Source organism: Citrus clementina, unplaced genomic scaffold, assembly GCF_000493195.1.
Source record: "Citrus clementina cultivar Clemenules unplaced genomic scaffold, Citrus_clementina_v1.0 scaffold_5, whole genome shotgun sequence".
Lineage (NCBI taxonomy): Eukaryota > Viridiplantae > Streptophyta > Magnoliopsida > Sapindales > Rutaceae > Citrus > Citrus x clementina.
Genome location: NW_006262201.1, coordinates 41,559,047 through 41,575,559, shown reverse-complemented (window position 1 = coordinate 41,575,559; position 16,513 = coordinate 41,559,047). Strand labels below are relative to the sequence as shown.

Genomic DNA, 16,513 nt, shown 5'->3' with positions numbered 1-16,513 from the left:
AAAGAAACATTGATTTCCTGGTATTGGCCAACAAAGATTTGTGAAAAAATCCCAACTACGAGAAGATAGCCCATTACCTTTTCCAGAAAATGCAAAAAGCTTCCACATAGTTTTTCAGTGTTTGGGTTAATGCCAAAAACTAAGAATCTTCTCTCAAACGTCCTTAGGTTTCTACTCTCACAAACGAATGAGAAAACAAATACAAACCAATTAAAGCAACTCATCATCGTACCCTATTGGTGTGCCATCTCTGATTATTGAGAAACAATAGCAAAAACTCGCCGCCTAGAGTGATGATGACAAGAATGCTATCAAAGATTCTCAGAGCCTAAGTTAACCAAAAACAAGTATGAGAATTTGGAAAAGGATCGAGAACAAGAAATGTGCATAAAGGAACAAGAATTTCAAATGAAACTTACTTATCTTAGCCATCATGCTAAAAGAAATTCAGGAGATAAGATAATTTCTATAGATATTGTGCTGTTATGTGTAGGATTTCAAATTAATTAAGTGAAACAACCAGCAGGGATAACTAACTTATAGGGAAAAATAACAACTTGAAACTAACCAAAATAAATCCTAACTAAACTGGTCTCAATCGCTTATATAATATATTATATACCAAAAAAAAATCATTCAAATAATATTAATAATTAATAATTGCAAATAGCTTATCTATGTGATTATGAACCAACAACCGATACTCTTGTCTTTGCAAATTACAATTACGGTAGCATAAAAATTAAAATGTTTTGTTTTACGTGTCTTTTGTTGGCCAAAAAGCCCGGAAAAGTCATAAGAATTATGCTATGCTAAAAATACTTTTGTTAGTGCTAATTGTAGTCTAGTTGGTTAGGATATTCGGCTCTCACCCGAACGACCTGGGTTCGATTCCCGGCAATGGAAATTTTATAATTTTTCTATTTATTTCGGCGGATGAGCTTTTTGTGCAGATCACTCAAGCAAAAGGGCAAGTCAAACGGGCCTAAAAGCTTAAGAGGAAAGCCCAACTGGTAGAGTGTGGATTAAATTTCAATATGGATGGATGTTTCCTTTTCATTTTATTTTTAAATTTATATAAAGCATTTAATCATTTTTATTTTAATTTCCATTTTATTTATGTGAAATTAGTAAAAGGACATTAACAAAAAAAGATGAACGGTTAAATTTCATGAAGGAACAAGCTCTTAACGGCTTTTCCATCTTCAATCATGCACTTCCGTAATTGTACATCACGCCACCTTAAAAACACTCTAATAGAAAACTATGGCATTTAAAGTATTAAAATAAAAAATGGGAGTGATTTTCTTCCATGAACGAGAATTTTTAGTTTGTATTTTTGAAATAATATTGGTAAGAACTAGCTGTTATATATTTATTTTTTTATTTTATTATAAAGCAGATTCTGTGAATCATAAAATTAAATGGAATTTTAAAATAATATATGAAATAAAATGAAGGGTCTAATATCACACATTTTTTTAACTTTAATGAATTTACCATAGATATTCCAAATTTTTTATTTCACATTTTATCCCGAATGATTTATCATTGATTAAGTGGTGAAAATTCTTTATAAGATCTAAGTGAACTAATTATATTATCTTATTAACCAATTAATGAATGCCACATTGAAATAAAAAATTAAGATGTAGCATTGCTTTTATGAATTAACAAATAAAATTAGTTACGATTCTCTCCAATATCTTAGGAATTAAGATGGAAGTTTGTGCTTTGACTTATGGCAGATTATTATTAAATTCCTGATGAATTTAATGTGCGTGACATTATCTATTTAATTTTCATTTGCATCCCCCCCCCCCCCCCCCCAAAAAAAGAATTCCCAGCTAGCACATTTCTTTAGCAATGAAATGGTAAACAACAATTGAAATTAGAGTCAAGAAGTCAAAATTGAAGTTTGTTTTTGTGAAAAACATCTCATGAAGCATCATCTATTTCATGTGCAAAGAAGGATCAATTTAATCAAACACTATTTCTAACCAAGACAACAACTGTTAGCAGAAATCAACTAAAATTAAAATAACTAATGAGGGTTAGTTGCTGAACAAAACAATAGGCATAGTGTAAAATCTTTCAAGAATGATGCACAAAACACGCAGTACAAGCACGTCAAGCTTAACTGAGAGGTTAGTTGGGCACATTATATGTGTGTTTATGCTAGTTATATTGACATTGTTCGTTGTGATAGCTACAGAATAATCATCATCTTTAAATTGTTTCCATTATCACCTACAGCTTCCGCATCATCTCCTCCTCTACATCCACTTGAAGATCTAGAACCAGGGAAGCAAAAAGCATGACTAAATCGAACCAAGCTTTGGAGAATATGGAACTTGAAACCCAACACCAAGATCTAGAAGAGGCTTTTCTACCCCGGCTCTTCGTTCAGAAAAGTCAAGTCACACTTCTCCTCCCTATTCATTTCATTTTGATTTTCCTTTCCCCAACACTGCTTCATTGCCTTAGTACAATCATGCAGCAGTCTTAGTTCTTATAATCCAACCATTAATTTTCTTACAACTATTTTAACGAGTCTGTCAGGTATGTACTTGCAAGATAAAAAAACTTGTGTGGATTAGTGACGTATTCTACTAACTGCAATCCTAAAATATATTGCCAATGGTTTATACTATCACTTTATCATATTGTTTATAAAAAAGATTTTCCCTTTAGTTTTTCTTTAGTAAATTGTGTTAGGTATCATCCAAACAAGAAACAACAAAGGTTTCATCTGGGATTCAGTTTAATCAATTGTATTATCGAGGAAAATTCTACACTATAAACAATATTATAAGGAAAATGTCTATTCACCCTTTCTTGGAGTAAATCTCATATGCTTCACATTGAAGAATACAAATAGATAGATATATCAAGATAAGAATATGAGAGAAAAAAAAAATCATTATCTCATTCCAAAGAAACAACGAACAAACAAATTATAAGACCAAACTGTGTAAGGTGACATAAATAAATATGCATAAATATGAACCAAAAAGTGTGTGATAGAAGAGTTCTACCACTGGCTACAACAATAAGCAGTTCTACTTATTCATTTGTCGGTCTTGCATTTTCTTTTTCAATGACAAGAGGTCTCACAGAAACCTAGAACATATTTTATGATTATGACATGAGATAAGCATACCAAAAATAAAATAATAAACATTAAACTAAACAAGCGAGATCAATTTCCTGCTCCTATGCCAATTTTGGAAGGCAATAAAGGATGGGTAGTCATATGGTGCCTATGCTTGTCAAAGATTGTAGTTGTGATCAAGTTGTTTTGGAATCAACATTGACCTCCAAAAAAGGAAAAATAAAACCTGCTGCATGATCACACTGCCTTAAGTGACAATCTGATGTCAAATTTCACCTATTTTAAAACAAATGAGCAATCAGTTTTCTAATCAATTGATTATTAGAGCATTATTCAATCAAGCTTCACAAACGCAATATCCTTTGATATTAAATAATCCAAAAGAATATTCATCCAAATTTCTTATTCATGATGCAATTTCAATTGAAAGAACATTTGATGATCAAAATACTTACATCAGATAAATGGAAGACGAGCAAGAGATAGCGACAACATTTTGAGCACGTTGTGCTTCACACCTATACAGCTCATTTATTTCTTTTTTAGCTCACTGAGCTCCACGTCATCTCTCGTTCACTGCAGTCTGCGTGCGGTGCATGTCCTTATCAAATCACATTTAAGCGTACATAGATAAACAACATCAACCTAAGACAATATTTGAAATTTTGCAAGCATCTTGAAAAAAGCAAGAAGACTGTCCACAAACAGTAACGCATACTACTATGTGGCAAATGCAAAAAAATATACAGCGAATTCTGGAATAACACATAAATACCTTCCGTTCTCTCTTCTCCTCTTTTGATTCTTGGTCATGGTGCTTCCTCTTCTGCTGTTCAGTTTTTGGGGCACCTACAAACTTCATCGGATCCCGCGATCCGAAAATCTGCCCCGTACCCGAATTTTAAAGCGCGGGGCTAAATAAAAGATATCTTTGAAAATTTCCAAATGTGGTGGCGAAGTATAATGGTGCGCATTCCCTAGTTTTTTTAAATAAAAAAAATAGATAACTCCAAGCTACTGAGCAAAATAAACATCACAATTATTTATGAATATAAGAAAACTTGTGAACAAGATAAGGAGAGAAAAATTTTCTGATTTAAATTTCTTCTCATTTTCTAAATCTGCACCAGTTTAAATGTTTCATTCAATGTGTATGTGTATTCAACTTTCAAGCAGCAGTTTCACAAATTTAGTTAAACATCAAATCACATGAAAGAGGAAATATAAAGTAAGAAATTTGAAAAAGAATTTCGTTAAATTATTTAAATCCTCCACAATTTATAAGAGAATTCATTTACGAACTGATCCAATAAAATTTCAACTATCAGTAACAGCAAGAACAATATCAAAGCAAACAGTAACTTGTCTGTGCAGTCGACGATAGTCAATTTCTTATGGAGAGCTGACGAGAGTGTTGAGATGACACAAAAGAGGAACTCGGCGAATTTTGTTTTAGTCAATTTTAAACTAAGGTAGTTTAAATGTTTGTTCATTTTCAAAATGGGTCAGGTTCGAGGGCCTAATGAAATCCCTGAACCCTACCCGAAATAAAAATAGGGTTCGAGTCTGTTCCAAAATCAGACCTGAAGTTTTTTTAAACCATTTTGGAGGCCTATATCCGAGTCAAATGAACCGTATACCCACAGGTTTGGGGACCTCCAAGGAAATTTGTCATCCTTATTCCTTACTCCGAACACACCTTTAAAACTCTCACAAAATCCCGTTATTTTATTTATAGGCGTTACAATTATGAAAATTGCAAAACATGGTAAAACATTATACTAATCAAATTTTAAATGTAATTTTTTAAAAATAAAAATCTTATCATTAAGTAATTCATTTCTTCATTATCTGAAAATTTTTTAAATTTATAAAAAATAATTATATCATAAATTAAGATTTAAAGATGGGAGGGTTCATAATTTACGAATGTAAAGATTTTAAAAATTCATAATTGTCTAATTCCAATAGCAAAATAACCATTTTCACAAAAATGGGGTTATATAAGGATTTTAAAGAGGTGTAAAAAACAAATAATAGTCAATCTTATTTTAGGTCAGCGTGATTGCCAGAAGCATCACCGAAGAAAAGCCCACCACTGGCCCATAGAAACCTAAATTTGGGAGCCCATGCTTCTAAATACATCAAATTCGAAAGCGATAAAAAATGGAAAAATATAAAATAACTTCTACTTTTCACTGCAAAATATAGCATCCGCGCAAGTTCTTCTCTAGCAAAGGTTTGTAAAATCTGTGTCTTTGGAGCCTTTTATATCACAGTAATTGCGTTTCTGATTTACTTCTTATCATTTTTCTCTTTTAATGTCTGGTTACTTCGCGATCAATTGTTTACTCTTGTATTAACACGATCTATTAGGGTTTTGTTCCTATTTTAGTTGAAGATTCTAAGAAGTAGATACTTTTGGGGACAGAAGTGATGCAGATCTGTAGACGGCCTTTGTTTCCAGTTTTTTATTTGTTTTTCTTTTAAATTGGAAGAAAATTGTTGAACTCAGTGCATACATGTTGAAGAATGTTCTGAGTTTCATGAGGTAATTGGCATTATCTAAACAAAATTAAACGAGTGATGGGGTCAGCTTTTATGTTCGTAAAACTTACTGTGAGACACTCCCAATTTATAAATCTTGAGATTATTTATTTTACCTGGCTGTGTCGTCAACTTGTTCTCCATCTTTTGCGTCAAAAGTGTTCCAGCTATGGCGGCCATTTTTGGAATGCGTTATCAATGTGTTTCTGTGGTTTGTTCGTGTAGTATTGATCATTGATCCTTGCTTCATAACTTCTCATGGCTTTTCAATGTATGCATTACTCGGAATAATGCTCTAACCATTACTAGCTGGTGGCGTAATTCAATGATACATGCATTTATTATATTCCTACCTTGTAGATATAAATTACCACATCAGGGTACTAAGTTACCATTCATAAGGTCTTTTGTTACAGAGCAACTTACAGACCATACAATTTTGGTGTAACGATCACTTCGTGTCTCCTGCAGCACATTGTAATATAATGTTTTGATGTGATTGCATTATAGTTTTTAGTTTAGCATAAATGCATTATAGGAAATATATCAGCGAAAAATTTACTTCATTCTAAGCTTTGCTGAACTTCTTTTGTCTTCGAGCTGTCAACATGATTAATGTCACATATCCTGTTTATACTTGAATTTGGCTGAGTTAATATATCTAGTGTAATTTTATGTGCCTGCTTTTTGCTATAATGGTGTCTCCCTCCCTCGATACTGCATGCACCTGTCTTGGGAGAAAGGGGTGTGTCAGTCCTTTTGGGTCCTTATAGTAATTTTCAACGAGTTTGCAAGCATTTCTGCTCTCTGTGAGGAAGTTATTTGTGGCTTGAAGGAACCGTTCTGAACTTTCTGGATTTTATAAAAGAAAGCATTTTAGGAAGAATCAATTTATGTGGTTCACAAAAAATTTATGAGTAACTTAATGTATGAGTATATTCGCTGATAAAATCTAGTCAAATATTTCTCAATACGAAACCAAGAAAAAGCCTGTGAGAAGTGGGGAGGTCCGTCTCACATCTCTGGATAAATTGTTAAATGGTAGGGTTGTTGTCCCTTAAGTTTTAGTTATAGTGCTTCAATTTAAACACTAATACTGGCTGAGTGCAACTGGTAAATGATTTTCCAATAAGCCAATGCGGATATGTTTGACTTGAGGAAATGTGTCCTTGTAGATATACATGGTATGCTTTGGGACTTGGTGATTGTAATTTGAAAGGTGGTATCAGAAAAGGATTTTATTTTACTGTTGGAATTTGGTGCATGCATTTGAAGGTAAGAGTAAGAAGTGGTCCAATGGAGATAATCTTTGGGTGCGTGATTAATGTTGACAGGAAAGCTGTGTTGTGGGGGTGGTGTATTTGTGGATCTGTGGTGTTTTACGTGATTAATAGGAGATTTAAACATGAGTTCACGCAGCAGGAGCATTAGCAGGAGCCGGAGTCGGAGTCGAAGTAGGAGTCCACGAGATCGCAGGTTCCGATCTCGACACTCTTCCTATTGCGACCCTCCTTTAAGGAGAGAAACACGTCGCAGTTTCAGGTTCTTGGTTTTCTAATGGCCTTTTATTTTTATATGTTTTTCAGAATATTGGTGCTTAAAGAGGAAAGGAATAGCCTTTTTTTTTAATAAGAATTAAAGATAAACAATCAATGAGCATCTTTGAAAAATGTGTCATTTGGGATCTTCTGTTTGTAGTTCATGTTCTGGCTTCCAAGGCAATTTTTCTGTATCTGTCTTTGTCCAGTGGTTCCCTTTTCTACTTTTTACACTTCATACTGTAATATTCCTGAACTACTCTGAACTTCTGCTCTTTGGAGAGGGTGGAGGGTGTACTCAGTCACACAGGGGAGCATGATTCCTGTGGGGCACGAATGAGTTTAGTTGTTGTGGCTCACTGCCTTTGCATGAGGCTGGGTTCTTCTATTGTTTGTATGAAGACAGACCAAGTGAAGAAGAAACTGATGAGGATTTAGACTGAGTTAATTTAGTCAGCTTTGAGAAAGGGATTTAGACTCCAAATCCCTGATTGGAGCTTTCTTTTTGAGTTAGATGCCTTGTTGGACTGCAACCTTTGCTTTTTTGCCTCTGAGCATCAACATTCTTTCTTCTTTAGCTTGATGCCTTGATCAGATGCTGAATTCTTCTTCTTCTTCTTCTTCTTCTTCTTTTAATTCGGGAAAGTGAATCCTTCTTAGTATTAGGATGTAAAAGAATGGTTTAGTTGGTTATTCTCTGAAGATATATCTGTGAGAGTTCTGTGAGATTTATTTTTTTTGCTTAAGTAAACATTGTGTCTCTAGATAATTATCCATTAGTTGATTGAAATTGCAAGTCTTCTAGATTTTTTTTAATTGCTGCTTCTTTCATTGTTTAATATGTCTCTAGCCAAGGCAATCTGTGCAACAACTGCAAGCGGCCTGGTCATTTTGCAAGAGAGTGCCCTAATGTTGCTGTTTGTAACAACTGTGGTCTTCCTGGGTAATGGAACCTTCTTGCATTACCATCATAGAACTACTGCAATTGCCAACAATTGAGCTGCCCATCTAATATTTTCTTTTCAGGCACATCGCATCAGAATGCACCACGCAGGCACGATGCTGGAATTGTCGAGAACCTGGACATATGGCAAGCAACTGTCACAACGAGGGCATCTGCCACTCTTGTGGCAAAACTGGACATCGTGCTAGAGACTGCTCGACTCATGTGCAGTCAGGGGGGGACTTGAGACTCTGCAACAATTGCTACAAGCCGGGGCACATTGCAGCAGACTGTACCAATGACAAAGCATGCAAGAATTGCCGGAAAACAGGCCACATAGCACGCGATTGTCAGAATGAGCCTGTCTGCAATTTGTGCAATATAGCTGGGCATGTGGCTCGACAGTGCCCAAAGGGTGATTCTCTTGGTGAGAGAGGCGGTGGTGGCGGTGGTGATGGTGGCGGTGGTGGTGGAAGATATGTTGGATATCGTGATGTGATCTGTAGGAGCTGCAACCAGATGGGCCACATGAGCAGGGATTGTGTGGGACCCTTGATCATTTGCCGCAATTGTGGAGGGAGGGGTCATATGGCATATGAGTGTCCATCGGGGAGAATAGCTGACCGTGGATACCGGCGGTACTGAGTTGGCATGCTTTGGAGCTCATAAGTTTTTGTATTTGGTTTGCTGCTTGTAGTCTTAACGATTAACTCTTCAGCAACTATAATAGAGCCTCGACCAATTTTATTGCCTAAAAAATTATTTCTTTGGGATAGTTTAAGCTGTGTGTAACTGAATTTTTGTCACGGTGCTCTGTTGCTATGGATGTGGTTTCAGGTCGCGTAGGTACATTGGTTTTTCCCATGGTAGCTGAGGCTTGACCGTGAAATCTTCGTTTTTTTTTTTTTTTTGTAGAGTTTATACTTGACTTGTCAATGAGGTGATGGGTGTTATCTAAGAAAGTATCGAAGGGAAGGGTTGAAGGTATTCTTGTATTTGTTAACTGTTCTGTTGGAACCTAGATGTAGTTCTTTATTAAAAAGAAAGCCGGGTGTTTTAATCTTATATTTTTTCCCCTCAAAAATATCATACAAACGCTCCAATGAAATGTTGTATTTTCATGTAAAAATTTACTAGACAAACAAATTTTGGATCGAAAGGGGAAAAAAAAACAAAAACCCAAAACCAATAACGGCAAAGAGTAGATGGATCCACTTGTTGTCGCCACTCATATGACATTACTACGCTGTTAAGTTTTCCGCGTGTATCGTGGAGAAAGTGCCAGTTTTTTCTACCCGCCAGTGACCGTTAATGTTTTTGAAGAAGAAAAAGGCAATGGCGGTTAATTTAGTCGTTTTGAAGGAGTCTAATCTATTCTCTCTATCATCGAGTGTTGCTAATAATTAAACGACGGTAAGCATCAACGTCACGCGGAAGAGCCGAAACTCCAAAAATCAGCATATTCCAATTTTGGCTCGTGAACACGCACAACAACCTAATCTCCTTCAGTTTCACTTGCAGCTTATGGCAGAATCAGATGCCGTAGCTCATCGATCTCGGAGTCATGGAGACATCAACATTGACCCCAAGACAGAAGTACGCAGCGGCGGCGCTGTTCGCTCTGGCACTTCACCAGTCACAACTTGACCGAACGCGGCATTCATATTCTCTGGTACCTCTAATAAATGAGCAAGGCATGAGCGCTAACGAGAGCTTTCGGCTTCAGACCATCCTCGGCTAGTTTACTTTCGCCTATTTTTTGGTAACATGTGCAAAAGTACTCTTCTTTCCATACTTTCATAATTCATTTGCATCGGGATTAACATATTTACTTAATTTATTGATTGTTGGAATATGATCTGTTTTGAGACTGGTTTATTGAGCAAATTAGGGTTTCTTTACGGTCTTTAGAAATTAGGGATTGGAATTGGAGTACAAGCAGTGGTGGGCTTATTTTGTAAATTTGATGTAGCTGGAATGTAGAATGTATTGCTTATGTATATATGAATTCGGCTTTTGTAATAGACAAATTGCTATTGTTAATTGCTTTGGACTTTTGAGCTGTTTTTTAGGATTGGATGATCAAACAAGGCATGAGCTTATGGAAACTGCTGGAGTTTCTTCACAAGTCAGTCACCATGTTAAAGCGGTATGCATAAACCTTTAGAATTACTTGGATTAGCAAAGAAAGAGGAACTTATTGTTTTTGAGCTTTTATTTGGTGATTATTAACTTTAGCAACTACTAAAGTTTGGGACTTACTTTCATTACAGTTAGTGAACTAGGTCTGCTTACAGTTGCTTCTGACTTTCAGTTGAATAGAGTTCAGTTGGGATATAATGACTTATTCTTTTTTATTACTGAGTGTTGCTTTGATGTAGAATGATTGGACTTTTGAATATTTTTAAGTAAAACTATCTATTTGTGTGAGTGTGTGTGAGAGTGAGATACTATTATCCTAAACAAATAGTCTAGTATTTGAGGCCTAATGTTAATATTAAAGTTAGAGGGGATATTGTAGTAGAGCAGGAAAGGTGTTTCTCTACCTATTGATTTACTCCTAAGATGGTCTATAAAATGATCTTTTGTTGATCATATTTGATGTGGTTCTGAAATGCTTTGTCTGCACCATTCTGCAGTTGAGTATGATATTTATTTTGAGTAATGATACAGCCACAAACTCTTGTACAAACTTATTTTGTACAAACTGATGTGTCGTGATAAGATTGGTTGAATTAAATATCACTTGGCCCACATGATTTGTTTTTATTAATTTATATTTTCATTCAACCAATGAATTGATGCCACGTCAGTTTGTACAAGAGTTTGTGGCTGTATCATTACTCATTTATTTTATCACAGTTCTTGACATTACTCTCAGAGGGAAGTGATGGAACTTCATCAGAAAGAATGAACACCAAATCTGTTGATGCTATGCTGCTGCTTAATATGGAAAGCTCTGCTATCTCTTCGGTGGATGGTTGTGGAAATAATGAGTATGAAATTGAATGCCATGAGAAATATTGTTATGTCAAGACAAAATCAGTCTCTGCTTGGGATACACTGCTGATGTGCCATAAGAAAGTAACAGTCCTTTACGAGCTTCTTTCAGCTTGTTTAGCTGAGAATACTGATGCTGATAAGAATTGTTCTCTAAAAAAGGGCTATGATGCTAGGCATCGTGTGGCTTTACTAGTGCTGTTAACATGGCTCAATATCAAATGGATAAAAATGGTTTTTCTGCTGAAATTATTAGTCATATTTATTTCGTATAGCTGCTTGGTGGCATTTGCTTTACAAATGCACGCAAAAGCACTGATGCTTTCAAATAATTTTGTTTACCGCACTTGTATGAGGACCTCTCGCAATTGCCATTTGTCTTCTGAAGTTATACCTTACATCTTCTTCAAGAATATTTTGTTTTGTTGGAAGCTCTAGAGACAATAGCTGCTTGCTCCATAGTGGCTACAGGGCAAAGAGCAAGTTGAAAAGGAAGGTGAAATAATAAATTCAGAAAGCAGTTGGACCATGTGGAAGCTTGGAGGTATCATTGGTGCAGCTTCTCTAACTGGAGTAACTGTGATGGCAGTTACTGGCGGTAATACTTCTGTATGGTTGGCCAGATATTTTATCAATAGAAATTTGTGATAATATGCTTTTGTTGAAGTTATTTTTGACTCTTAACATGATTAGCTGCCCCAGCAATTGCACAGGGATTGGGTGCTATAGCTCCTAGGTTTGGGAAGTCTTGTCCCTGCAATTGGAGCGAGTGGATTTGCTGCAGCCGCGAGTGCAATGGGATCAGCTGCTGTTTCAGTTGCTGTTGCTGCTTGCTTTGGAGGTATTGTAGAAGTGACACTGCTGACTTCATCTTCAAAGTTGTTGGGATTTCCTGAACACTTTGCTGAATTGCCTAAGTGCAGCCCTGTATTGCAGTAGGCAATCTAAATTTTGTTTCTAGCATTTTTAATTATACTCAATTTATGTGCGGAGATGCTTTCTATAACTTCTATACGATTCACCCTGAATAGCACTTTCATATCTGTTGTCCTAAGGACTCTGAGACTAAATAATACAAGGATATCAGAGTGTTCTGTCAAAAATTGGAGCTGGATAGCTGAAACTGGAAGGTTTGATTTTATGGATATCTTGTACATTTGAAAAAGGCTGTGATCTGTTGATTTTGAATCTTGTGGCATTTTTCATACATTCTTCTAGGGGTCACGGCACTTCAAGGAATCAATCTATGAACTGAGGATGTCAGATTAGAACTAGCTTAAGAAGATATGATGATTTATGGTGACGAAAATGTCAGATGATACCCCTGGTGGAGAGATAAGAAAGGAGGATGCTCATTTACTTGATGTCAGATTAGTTATATTGTCAATGCTTGTATTTTTTTTTTTTAATTTAAAATTGGAAGGGAAAATAGAATAAGGTGGATGCTATTTACTTGCTCTTTTTGCGTCTCTGGAGCTAGCCTTACAGGCAGCAAAATGGCTAGAAGAATTAAGAGCATCAACGAATTTGAGTTCCAAGATATTGTACAGAATCACAAACAAGGAGTGAGTTTTATACTCCCAGGATCTCTTTTGATTGTAGCCTCACTTCACAATATCTCATGATCTTCTTATTGATCATGTCTAATCTTCTCTCCAGCATTTAGCAGTCGGTATTATGATCTCTGGACTTGTCTTTGAGCAAGAACATTTTGTCCAGCCTTGGGAGGGTTATAAGGATTACTTGGAGAGGTTAGAAATACATGATTTCATTTCTGTCGTACCCAACCCTGCCACAGAAATAAAAAGGGGGACACATGCTTATAGCACAAGACATGCATCAGTCATTTCTGGCATGGAATATAGTTTGAACTTCCTTTATCTCTATAATTAATTGATATTACATTTGTGGTGGGCCTTTTCAATCTACTATTAATCTGGTATCAATAATTCTTCATTTGCTACAAGCTGCATCTCATTTGTTTATATTAAAGTAACTGATATTAATTTAATAAATATTTAGGTATGCCCTGTGGTGGGAGTCTGACAAATTGATTGCTCTGAGCACAGCAATAGAAGACTGGCTGACTTCAAGTACTTTGATGAATCTTGTGCTTGTGGTCACCATTACCACAGTTGAGCATTTTTGACAATCTTGCTTGCTGCAGAAATTGGTGAAGTTGATAAGCAAAGGTGCCATGGTGACTGTATTAAGCACACTTGTATCGGCATTTGCTCTGCCAGCAACATTGGTTACAGCATCTGATCTCATAGACAGCAAACGGGCAGTTGCAGTTGTCAGGTTAGTACATTTTTATTTCATTGGTGTAGAAAACCTTCTAAGTTAAGAAGATAGTTTAAATAGCATTTTCGTGATTTTCTTTATACTTACCTGATGAACTCAACAGAAGGTTAAAAGATATCGGAATGAGATCTTCATTCCAATCACACTATTATCTCCTTGTTAGGTTTCTAAAATATAGATTGCTTTCAAATTTAATGTTAAGCATGCCAGGTTAGCTACGTGCTTTTAGTTTATAAATCACAGTATGCACTAAAATTTTGTTTCTACAAATATCAAGTGATTTAGGTTTTTCTCTTGAAGACCATTTATCATGGTTCATGTTTAAATTCTAAATTATCTGTTGCAAGAAATGCTTGTGTTACAATCTCCCTCTCTCTTCAATTTCAGATCTGACAAAGCTAGTGAACTGCTTGCTGAAGTTTTGACGAAGGGATTACAAGGAAATAGGTGCAAATGATCCCGCAGTCAGTCATTTTATTTTATTTTATTTTTGTGTAATTACTATTCCCTCGTATGTTATACCTTAGCTCCTCCACTCATGCGCAGACCTGTTACTCTAGTAGGCTTCCCGCTGGGGGCCCCAGTAATTTTTAAATGTCTCAAATGTCTGGCCGAAACAGGAGACAATGGTATGATTGCCATTTGTTTATATATTTCACTTGGCTGGGTTGATTGTTTGTTGCAATTACTGCTTTTTTATTTCTGCAGCTGGATTTGTTGAAATGGTTGTTCTTCTTGGACGACCAATTTCAATTAAAGATGAAAAATGGGAGGATGCAAGGAAGGCGTTTGCCTTTGATTAATTCCTAGTATATTTGTCCCCACGACTTTTGTCCCCACGACTTTTGTCCTTTAAGAGGTATAGACTAAGACTTGCTATTGTTTCGTAGATGGTAGCTGGGAGATTTGTCAATGCTTATTCTACTAATGACTGGATGCTAGGAGTTGCTTTCTGTGCAAGGTAGGTGACTTGGAGGTAATCGAAGTATGACTCGTCTGCAAGTGAATCTTTTGCCATCATATTATAGACCAATAAGCATGTTGTGTTTATCCATGCTTTGGCAAGAAGCAATTTAGCTTTTTATGCATTCTTCAGTGATTAGGTTAAGTGTGCGGTTAAGAAAACCTTATATAATCAAAACTCACAATTCAAGGTAGCTTGAATGCCGGGTAAATGACAAACTATAATATAGTTTTCTCCCATTCAGGACTATCTTTATTGTTATCTCCACTATGCATGTGTAAGCTCAAATAGCTAGCATATTTTAACTATATTTTTTGCTTCTACTGTACATGACTTAATCGTTTCGCATGTCCTGTTTACTTTCTGATGGATTGGCTGGAATTCAACCGGTTAATAGTAAGTGCTGAATTCCCTCTCATTTGCAAAAGGTCTCATGCAGATGATTGATTTCAACTGGATTTGCGGATGGATGTTACTGAACTTACATAAAGCCACTCTTCCTACCTTTGGATGACAAATGAAATTTTGGAACAGCTTGATTTGGAGAGCTATTACCCAGTTTTTAGAACCACACGATCTAAACACCCGTGAGCATAAAAATTCGGTAACCTAATTTCACCAGCACATTGAGATTTCGATTTCACATCAGCTTATTTTATTTATTGGTTGTTTTCAATCAAGTATGATAAATGGGCATTATGCTCTCAGCAGAAGATCGGCTCTAGTCGCCAAATAATTTATATTCAGACACCATCAATCTCATCTAATTACATCCATGTCTTGTAAGTCACATGCTGGCATAATATTGCAGCGATACTAAGTGGGGCCGTACGTTTGCTTTCAGAGGGAGAGAGCTGCTCACAACCCAGTTCACTAATAATTTAATCAATTAGTAGTTTGGTACTAGCTTCAAAAGATGAGAAAGGAAATAAAATAATTAATTAAATAAAATAATCTCATCATCTGCTCGATCATTAATTAATTAATTTCGGGGTCCCAACTTCCTTTTATTTATATATTGATCAGTTAATCCTAGAGAGGACATGAGTGGGGAAAGGAAAGAATTTAACGTGTATGAGGTACTTGCTCAAAACTTGAGCATGAATCCTTTGGCACCACAAGTTCACTAAATTTTTTTCATTTTACTGTAAAGTTGTAACTATGATGGCGCCAACAGACTTTTCTGTACCGTATAAGGAATGCATTAATAGGTGACACCCCACCAGCTCTCTCTGCTCGTAATATTGTCTGGAATACACACTGAACTCAATCTCAAACGTCCAGGTCAAGCAATGTGCAGAACTTGCTGGCTTAACGGCTATGGCCAATTGGTAACGAGACGCAAAATGCCAAATGCCAATGGTAGCTAGAAACTGGACCATTGTCTATTGTTGGCTCATCTGTCTTTTTCGGTACATAGAATCATAATCACATCATATAATGCCTTTCAATTTTTAATTTAGGTGAATGTGATTTCAATAAAATAATGCACGGCTTATCCTTTCAAGCCCCAAAAGGATCGTGCATCGATCAAACTAAAGTATTCTGTTTATTTCGGTCCTTTTTTATCAGTATTACAGGAAATTGGAGTTGATTAAGTGCCCATAATTCCATTTCAATCGTCAAGTTGTCTTTTTAACTAATAAAAACTAGTAACTGAGAGTGGGTGCAAGCGTGCCATGTAAGTGGGTTGCTTGTTGGGTGGTGCCCCCACGGTTTGAGAATCCCAGCATGCTCGTTGTTCGTTGCAATACAAGCTGGGGACAAATGTGTTGTCTAAGGAATCTCATTCTTATTCTAACGAACCTTTTGAGAAGAGAGCAACATAACATAGCAAGAATTGTGTCCTGAGTTTCTTAATAAGTAGTAGTGGATCCCACTTGTAGCTGCCAACCAATGGCACCCCATATAATCCATCAAGGTGATCGCTCTATATAAAGAGAAAGCCAACAGTTCGCGAACTTTGAAGTTGTGACTGTTGACAAATCAAATGATCATGTCGAAGACAGCAAGGAGAAGTTTCTGGGTTCTCTTATTTCTAGCAGTGGCAGTTGCTGAGCTAAGACCTGCTGATGAAATGGTAAATGGCACGCATACTCAAG

General features: G+C 36.1%; 4 protein-coding genes and 1 non-coding gene across 10 annotated transcripts; all 5 read left to right on the top strand.

Annotated features, from left to right (window-relative positions):
• Window positions 1–833: 833 nt before the first annotated feature.
• TRNAE-CUC lies at window positions 834–906 on the top strand. The gene has a single exon. It is a non-coding gene; the product is annotated as a tRNA-Glu (tRNA).
• Window positions 907–5,291: 4,385 nt separating this feature from the next.
• Window positions 5,292–8,902, top strand: LOC18041645 (DNA-binding protein HEXBP). Of its 6 annotated transcripts, none has more exons than XM_006435037.2 (4): window positions 5,292–5,354; window positions 6,997–7,204; window positions 8,051–8,143; window positions 8,227–8,902. In XM_006435037.2, the coding sequence occupies exons 2-4, from the start codon at window positions 7,068–7,070 to the stop codon at window positions 8,786–8,788; spliced, it is 792 nt and encodes a 263-aa protein (XP_006435100.1). In that variant the 5' UTR covers window positions 5,292–5,354; window positions 6,997–7,067; the 3' UTR covers window positions 8,789–8,902. The 6 variants fall into 6 exon arrangements, with proteins under 6 accessions (XP_006435100.1, XP_024038654.1, XP_024038653.1 ...); XM_024182886.1 differs by having other exon boundaries at window positions 6,838–7,204; XM_024182885.1 differs by having other exon boundaries at window positions 5,511–7,204.
• Window positions 8,903–9,850: 948 nt separating this feature from the next.
• Window positions 9,851–11,668, top strand: LOC112097648. The gene is made up of 3 exons (XM_024182890.1): window positions 9,851–9,905; window positions 10,216–10,292; window positions 11,006–11,668. The coding sequence occupies exons 2-3, from the start codon at window positions 10,245–10,247 to the stop codon at window positions 11,579–11,581; spliced, it is 624 nt and encodes a 207-aa protein (XP_024038658.1). The 5' UTR covers window positions 9,851–9,905; window positions 10,216–10,244; the 3' UTR covers window positions 11,582–11,668.
• Window positions 11,663–12,428, top strand: LOC112097647. Its single transcript, XM_024182889.1, has 4 exons — window positions 11,663–11,741; window positions 11,837–11,984; window positions 12,199–12,273; window positions 12,362–12,428. The coding sequence occupies exons 1-4, from the start codon at window positions 11,672–11,674 to the stop codon at window positions 12,396–12,398; spliced, it is 330 nt and encodes a 109-aa protein (XP_024038657.1). The 5' UTR covers window positions 11,663–11,671; the 3' UTR covers window positions 12,399–12,428.
• Window positions 12,429–12,566: 138 nt separating this feature from the next.
• LOC18041644 (transmembrane and coiled-coil domain-containing protein 4) lies at window positions 12,567–14,673 on the top strand. Its single transcript, XM_024182891.1, has 8 exons — window positions 12,567–12,708; window positions 12,803–12,894; window positions 13,166–13,253; window positions 13,323–13,444; window positions 13,835–13,894; window positions 13,994–14,076; window positions 14,156–14,306; window positions 14,390–14,673. The coding sequence occupies exons 1-7, from the start codon at window positions 12,586–12,588 to the stop codon at window positions 14,248–14,250; spliced, it is 663 nt and encodes a 220-aa protein (XP_024038659.1). The 5' UTR covers window positions 12,567–12,585; the 3' UTR covers window positions 14,251–14,306; window positions 14,390–14,673.
• The last annotated feature ends 1,840 nt before the right edge of the window (window positions 14,674–16,513 follow it).

Coding starts and splice junctions, on each gene's coding strand:
- LOC18041645 (XM_006435037.2), top strand. CDS start 7,068: ATGAGTTCACGCAGCAGGAGCATTAGCAGGAGCCGGAGTCGGAGTCGA. Junction 7,205..8,050: donor GAAACACGTCGCAGTTTCAG/GTTCTTGGTTTT, acceptor ATATGTCTCTAG/CCAAGGCAATCTGTGCAACA. Junction 8,144..8,226: donor AACAACTGTGGTCTTCCTGG/GTAATGGAACCT, acceptor TTTTCTTTTCAG/GCACATCGCATCAGAATGCA.
- LOC112097648 (XM_024182890.1), top strand. CDS start 10,245: ATGGAAACTGCTGGAGTTTCTTCACAAGTCAGTCACCATGTTAAAGCG. Junction 10,293..11,005: donor TCAGTCACCATGTTAAAGCG/GTATGCATAAAC, acceptor ATTTTATCACAG/TTCTTGACATTACTCTCAGA.
- LOC112097647 (XM_024182889.1), top strand. CDS start 11,672: ATGTGGAAGCTTGGAGGTATCATTGGTGCAGCTTCTCTAACTGGAGTA. Junction 11,742..11,836: donor TGTGATGGCAGTTACTGGCG/GTAATACTTCTG, acceptor TAACATGATTAG/CTGCCCCAGCAATTGCACAG. Junction 11,985..12,198: donor TGTTGCTGCTTGCTTTGGAG/GTATTGTAGAAG, acceptor TGTTGTCCTAAG/GACTCTGAGACTAAATAATA.
- LOC18041644 (XM_024182891.1), top strand. CDS start 12,586: ATGCTATTTACTTGCTCTTTTTGCGTCTCTGGAGCTAGCCTTACAGGC. Junction 12,709..12,802: donor TACAGAATCACAAACAAGGA/GTGAGTTTTATA, acceptor TCTTCTCTCCAG/CATTTAGCAGTCGGTATTAT. Junction 13,254..13,322: donor CAAGTACTTTGATGAATCTT/GTGCTTGTGGTC, acceptor AAATTGGTGAAG/TTGATAAGCAAAGGTGCCAT.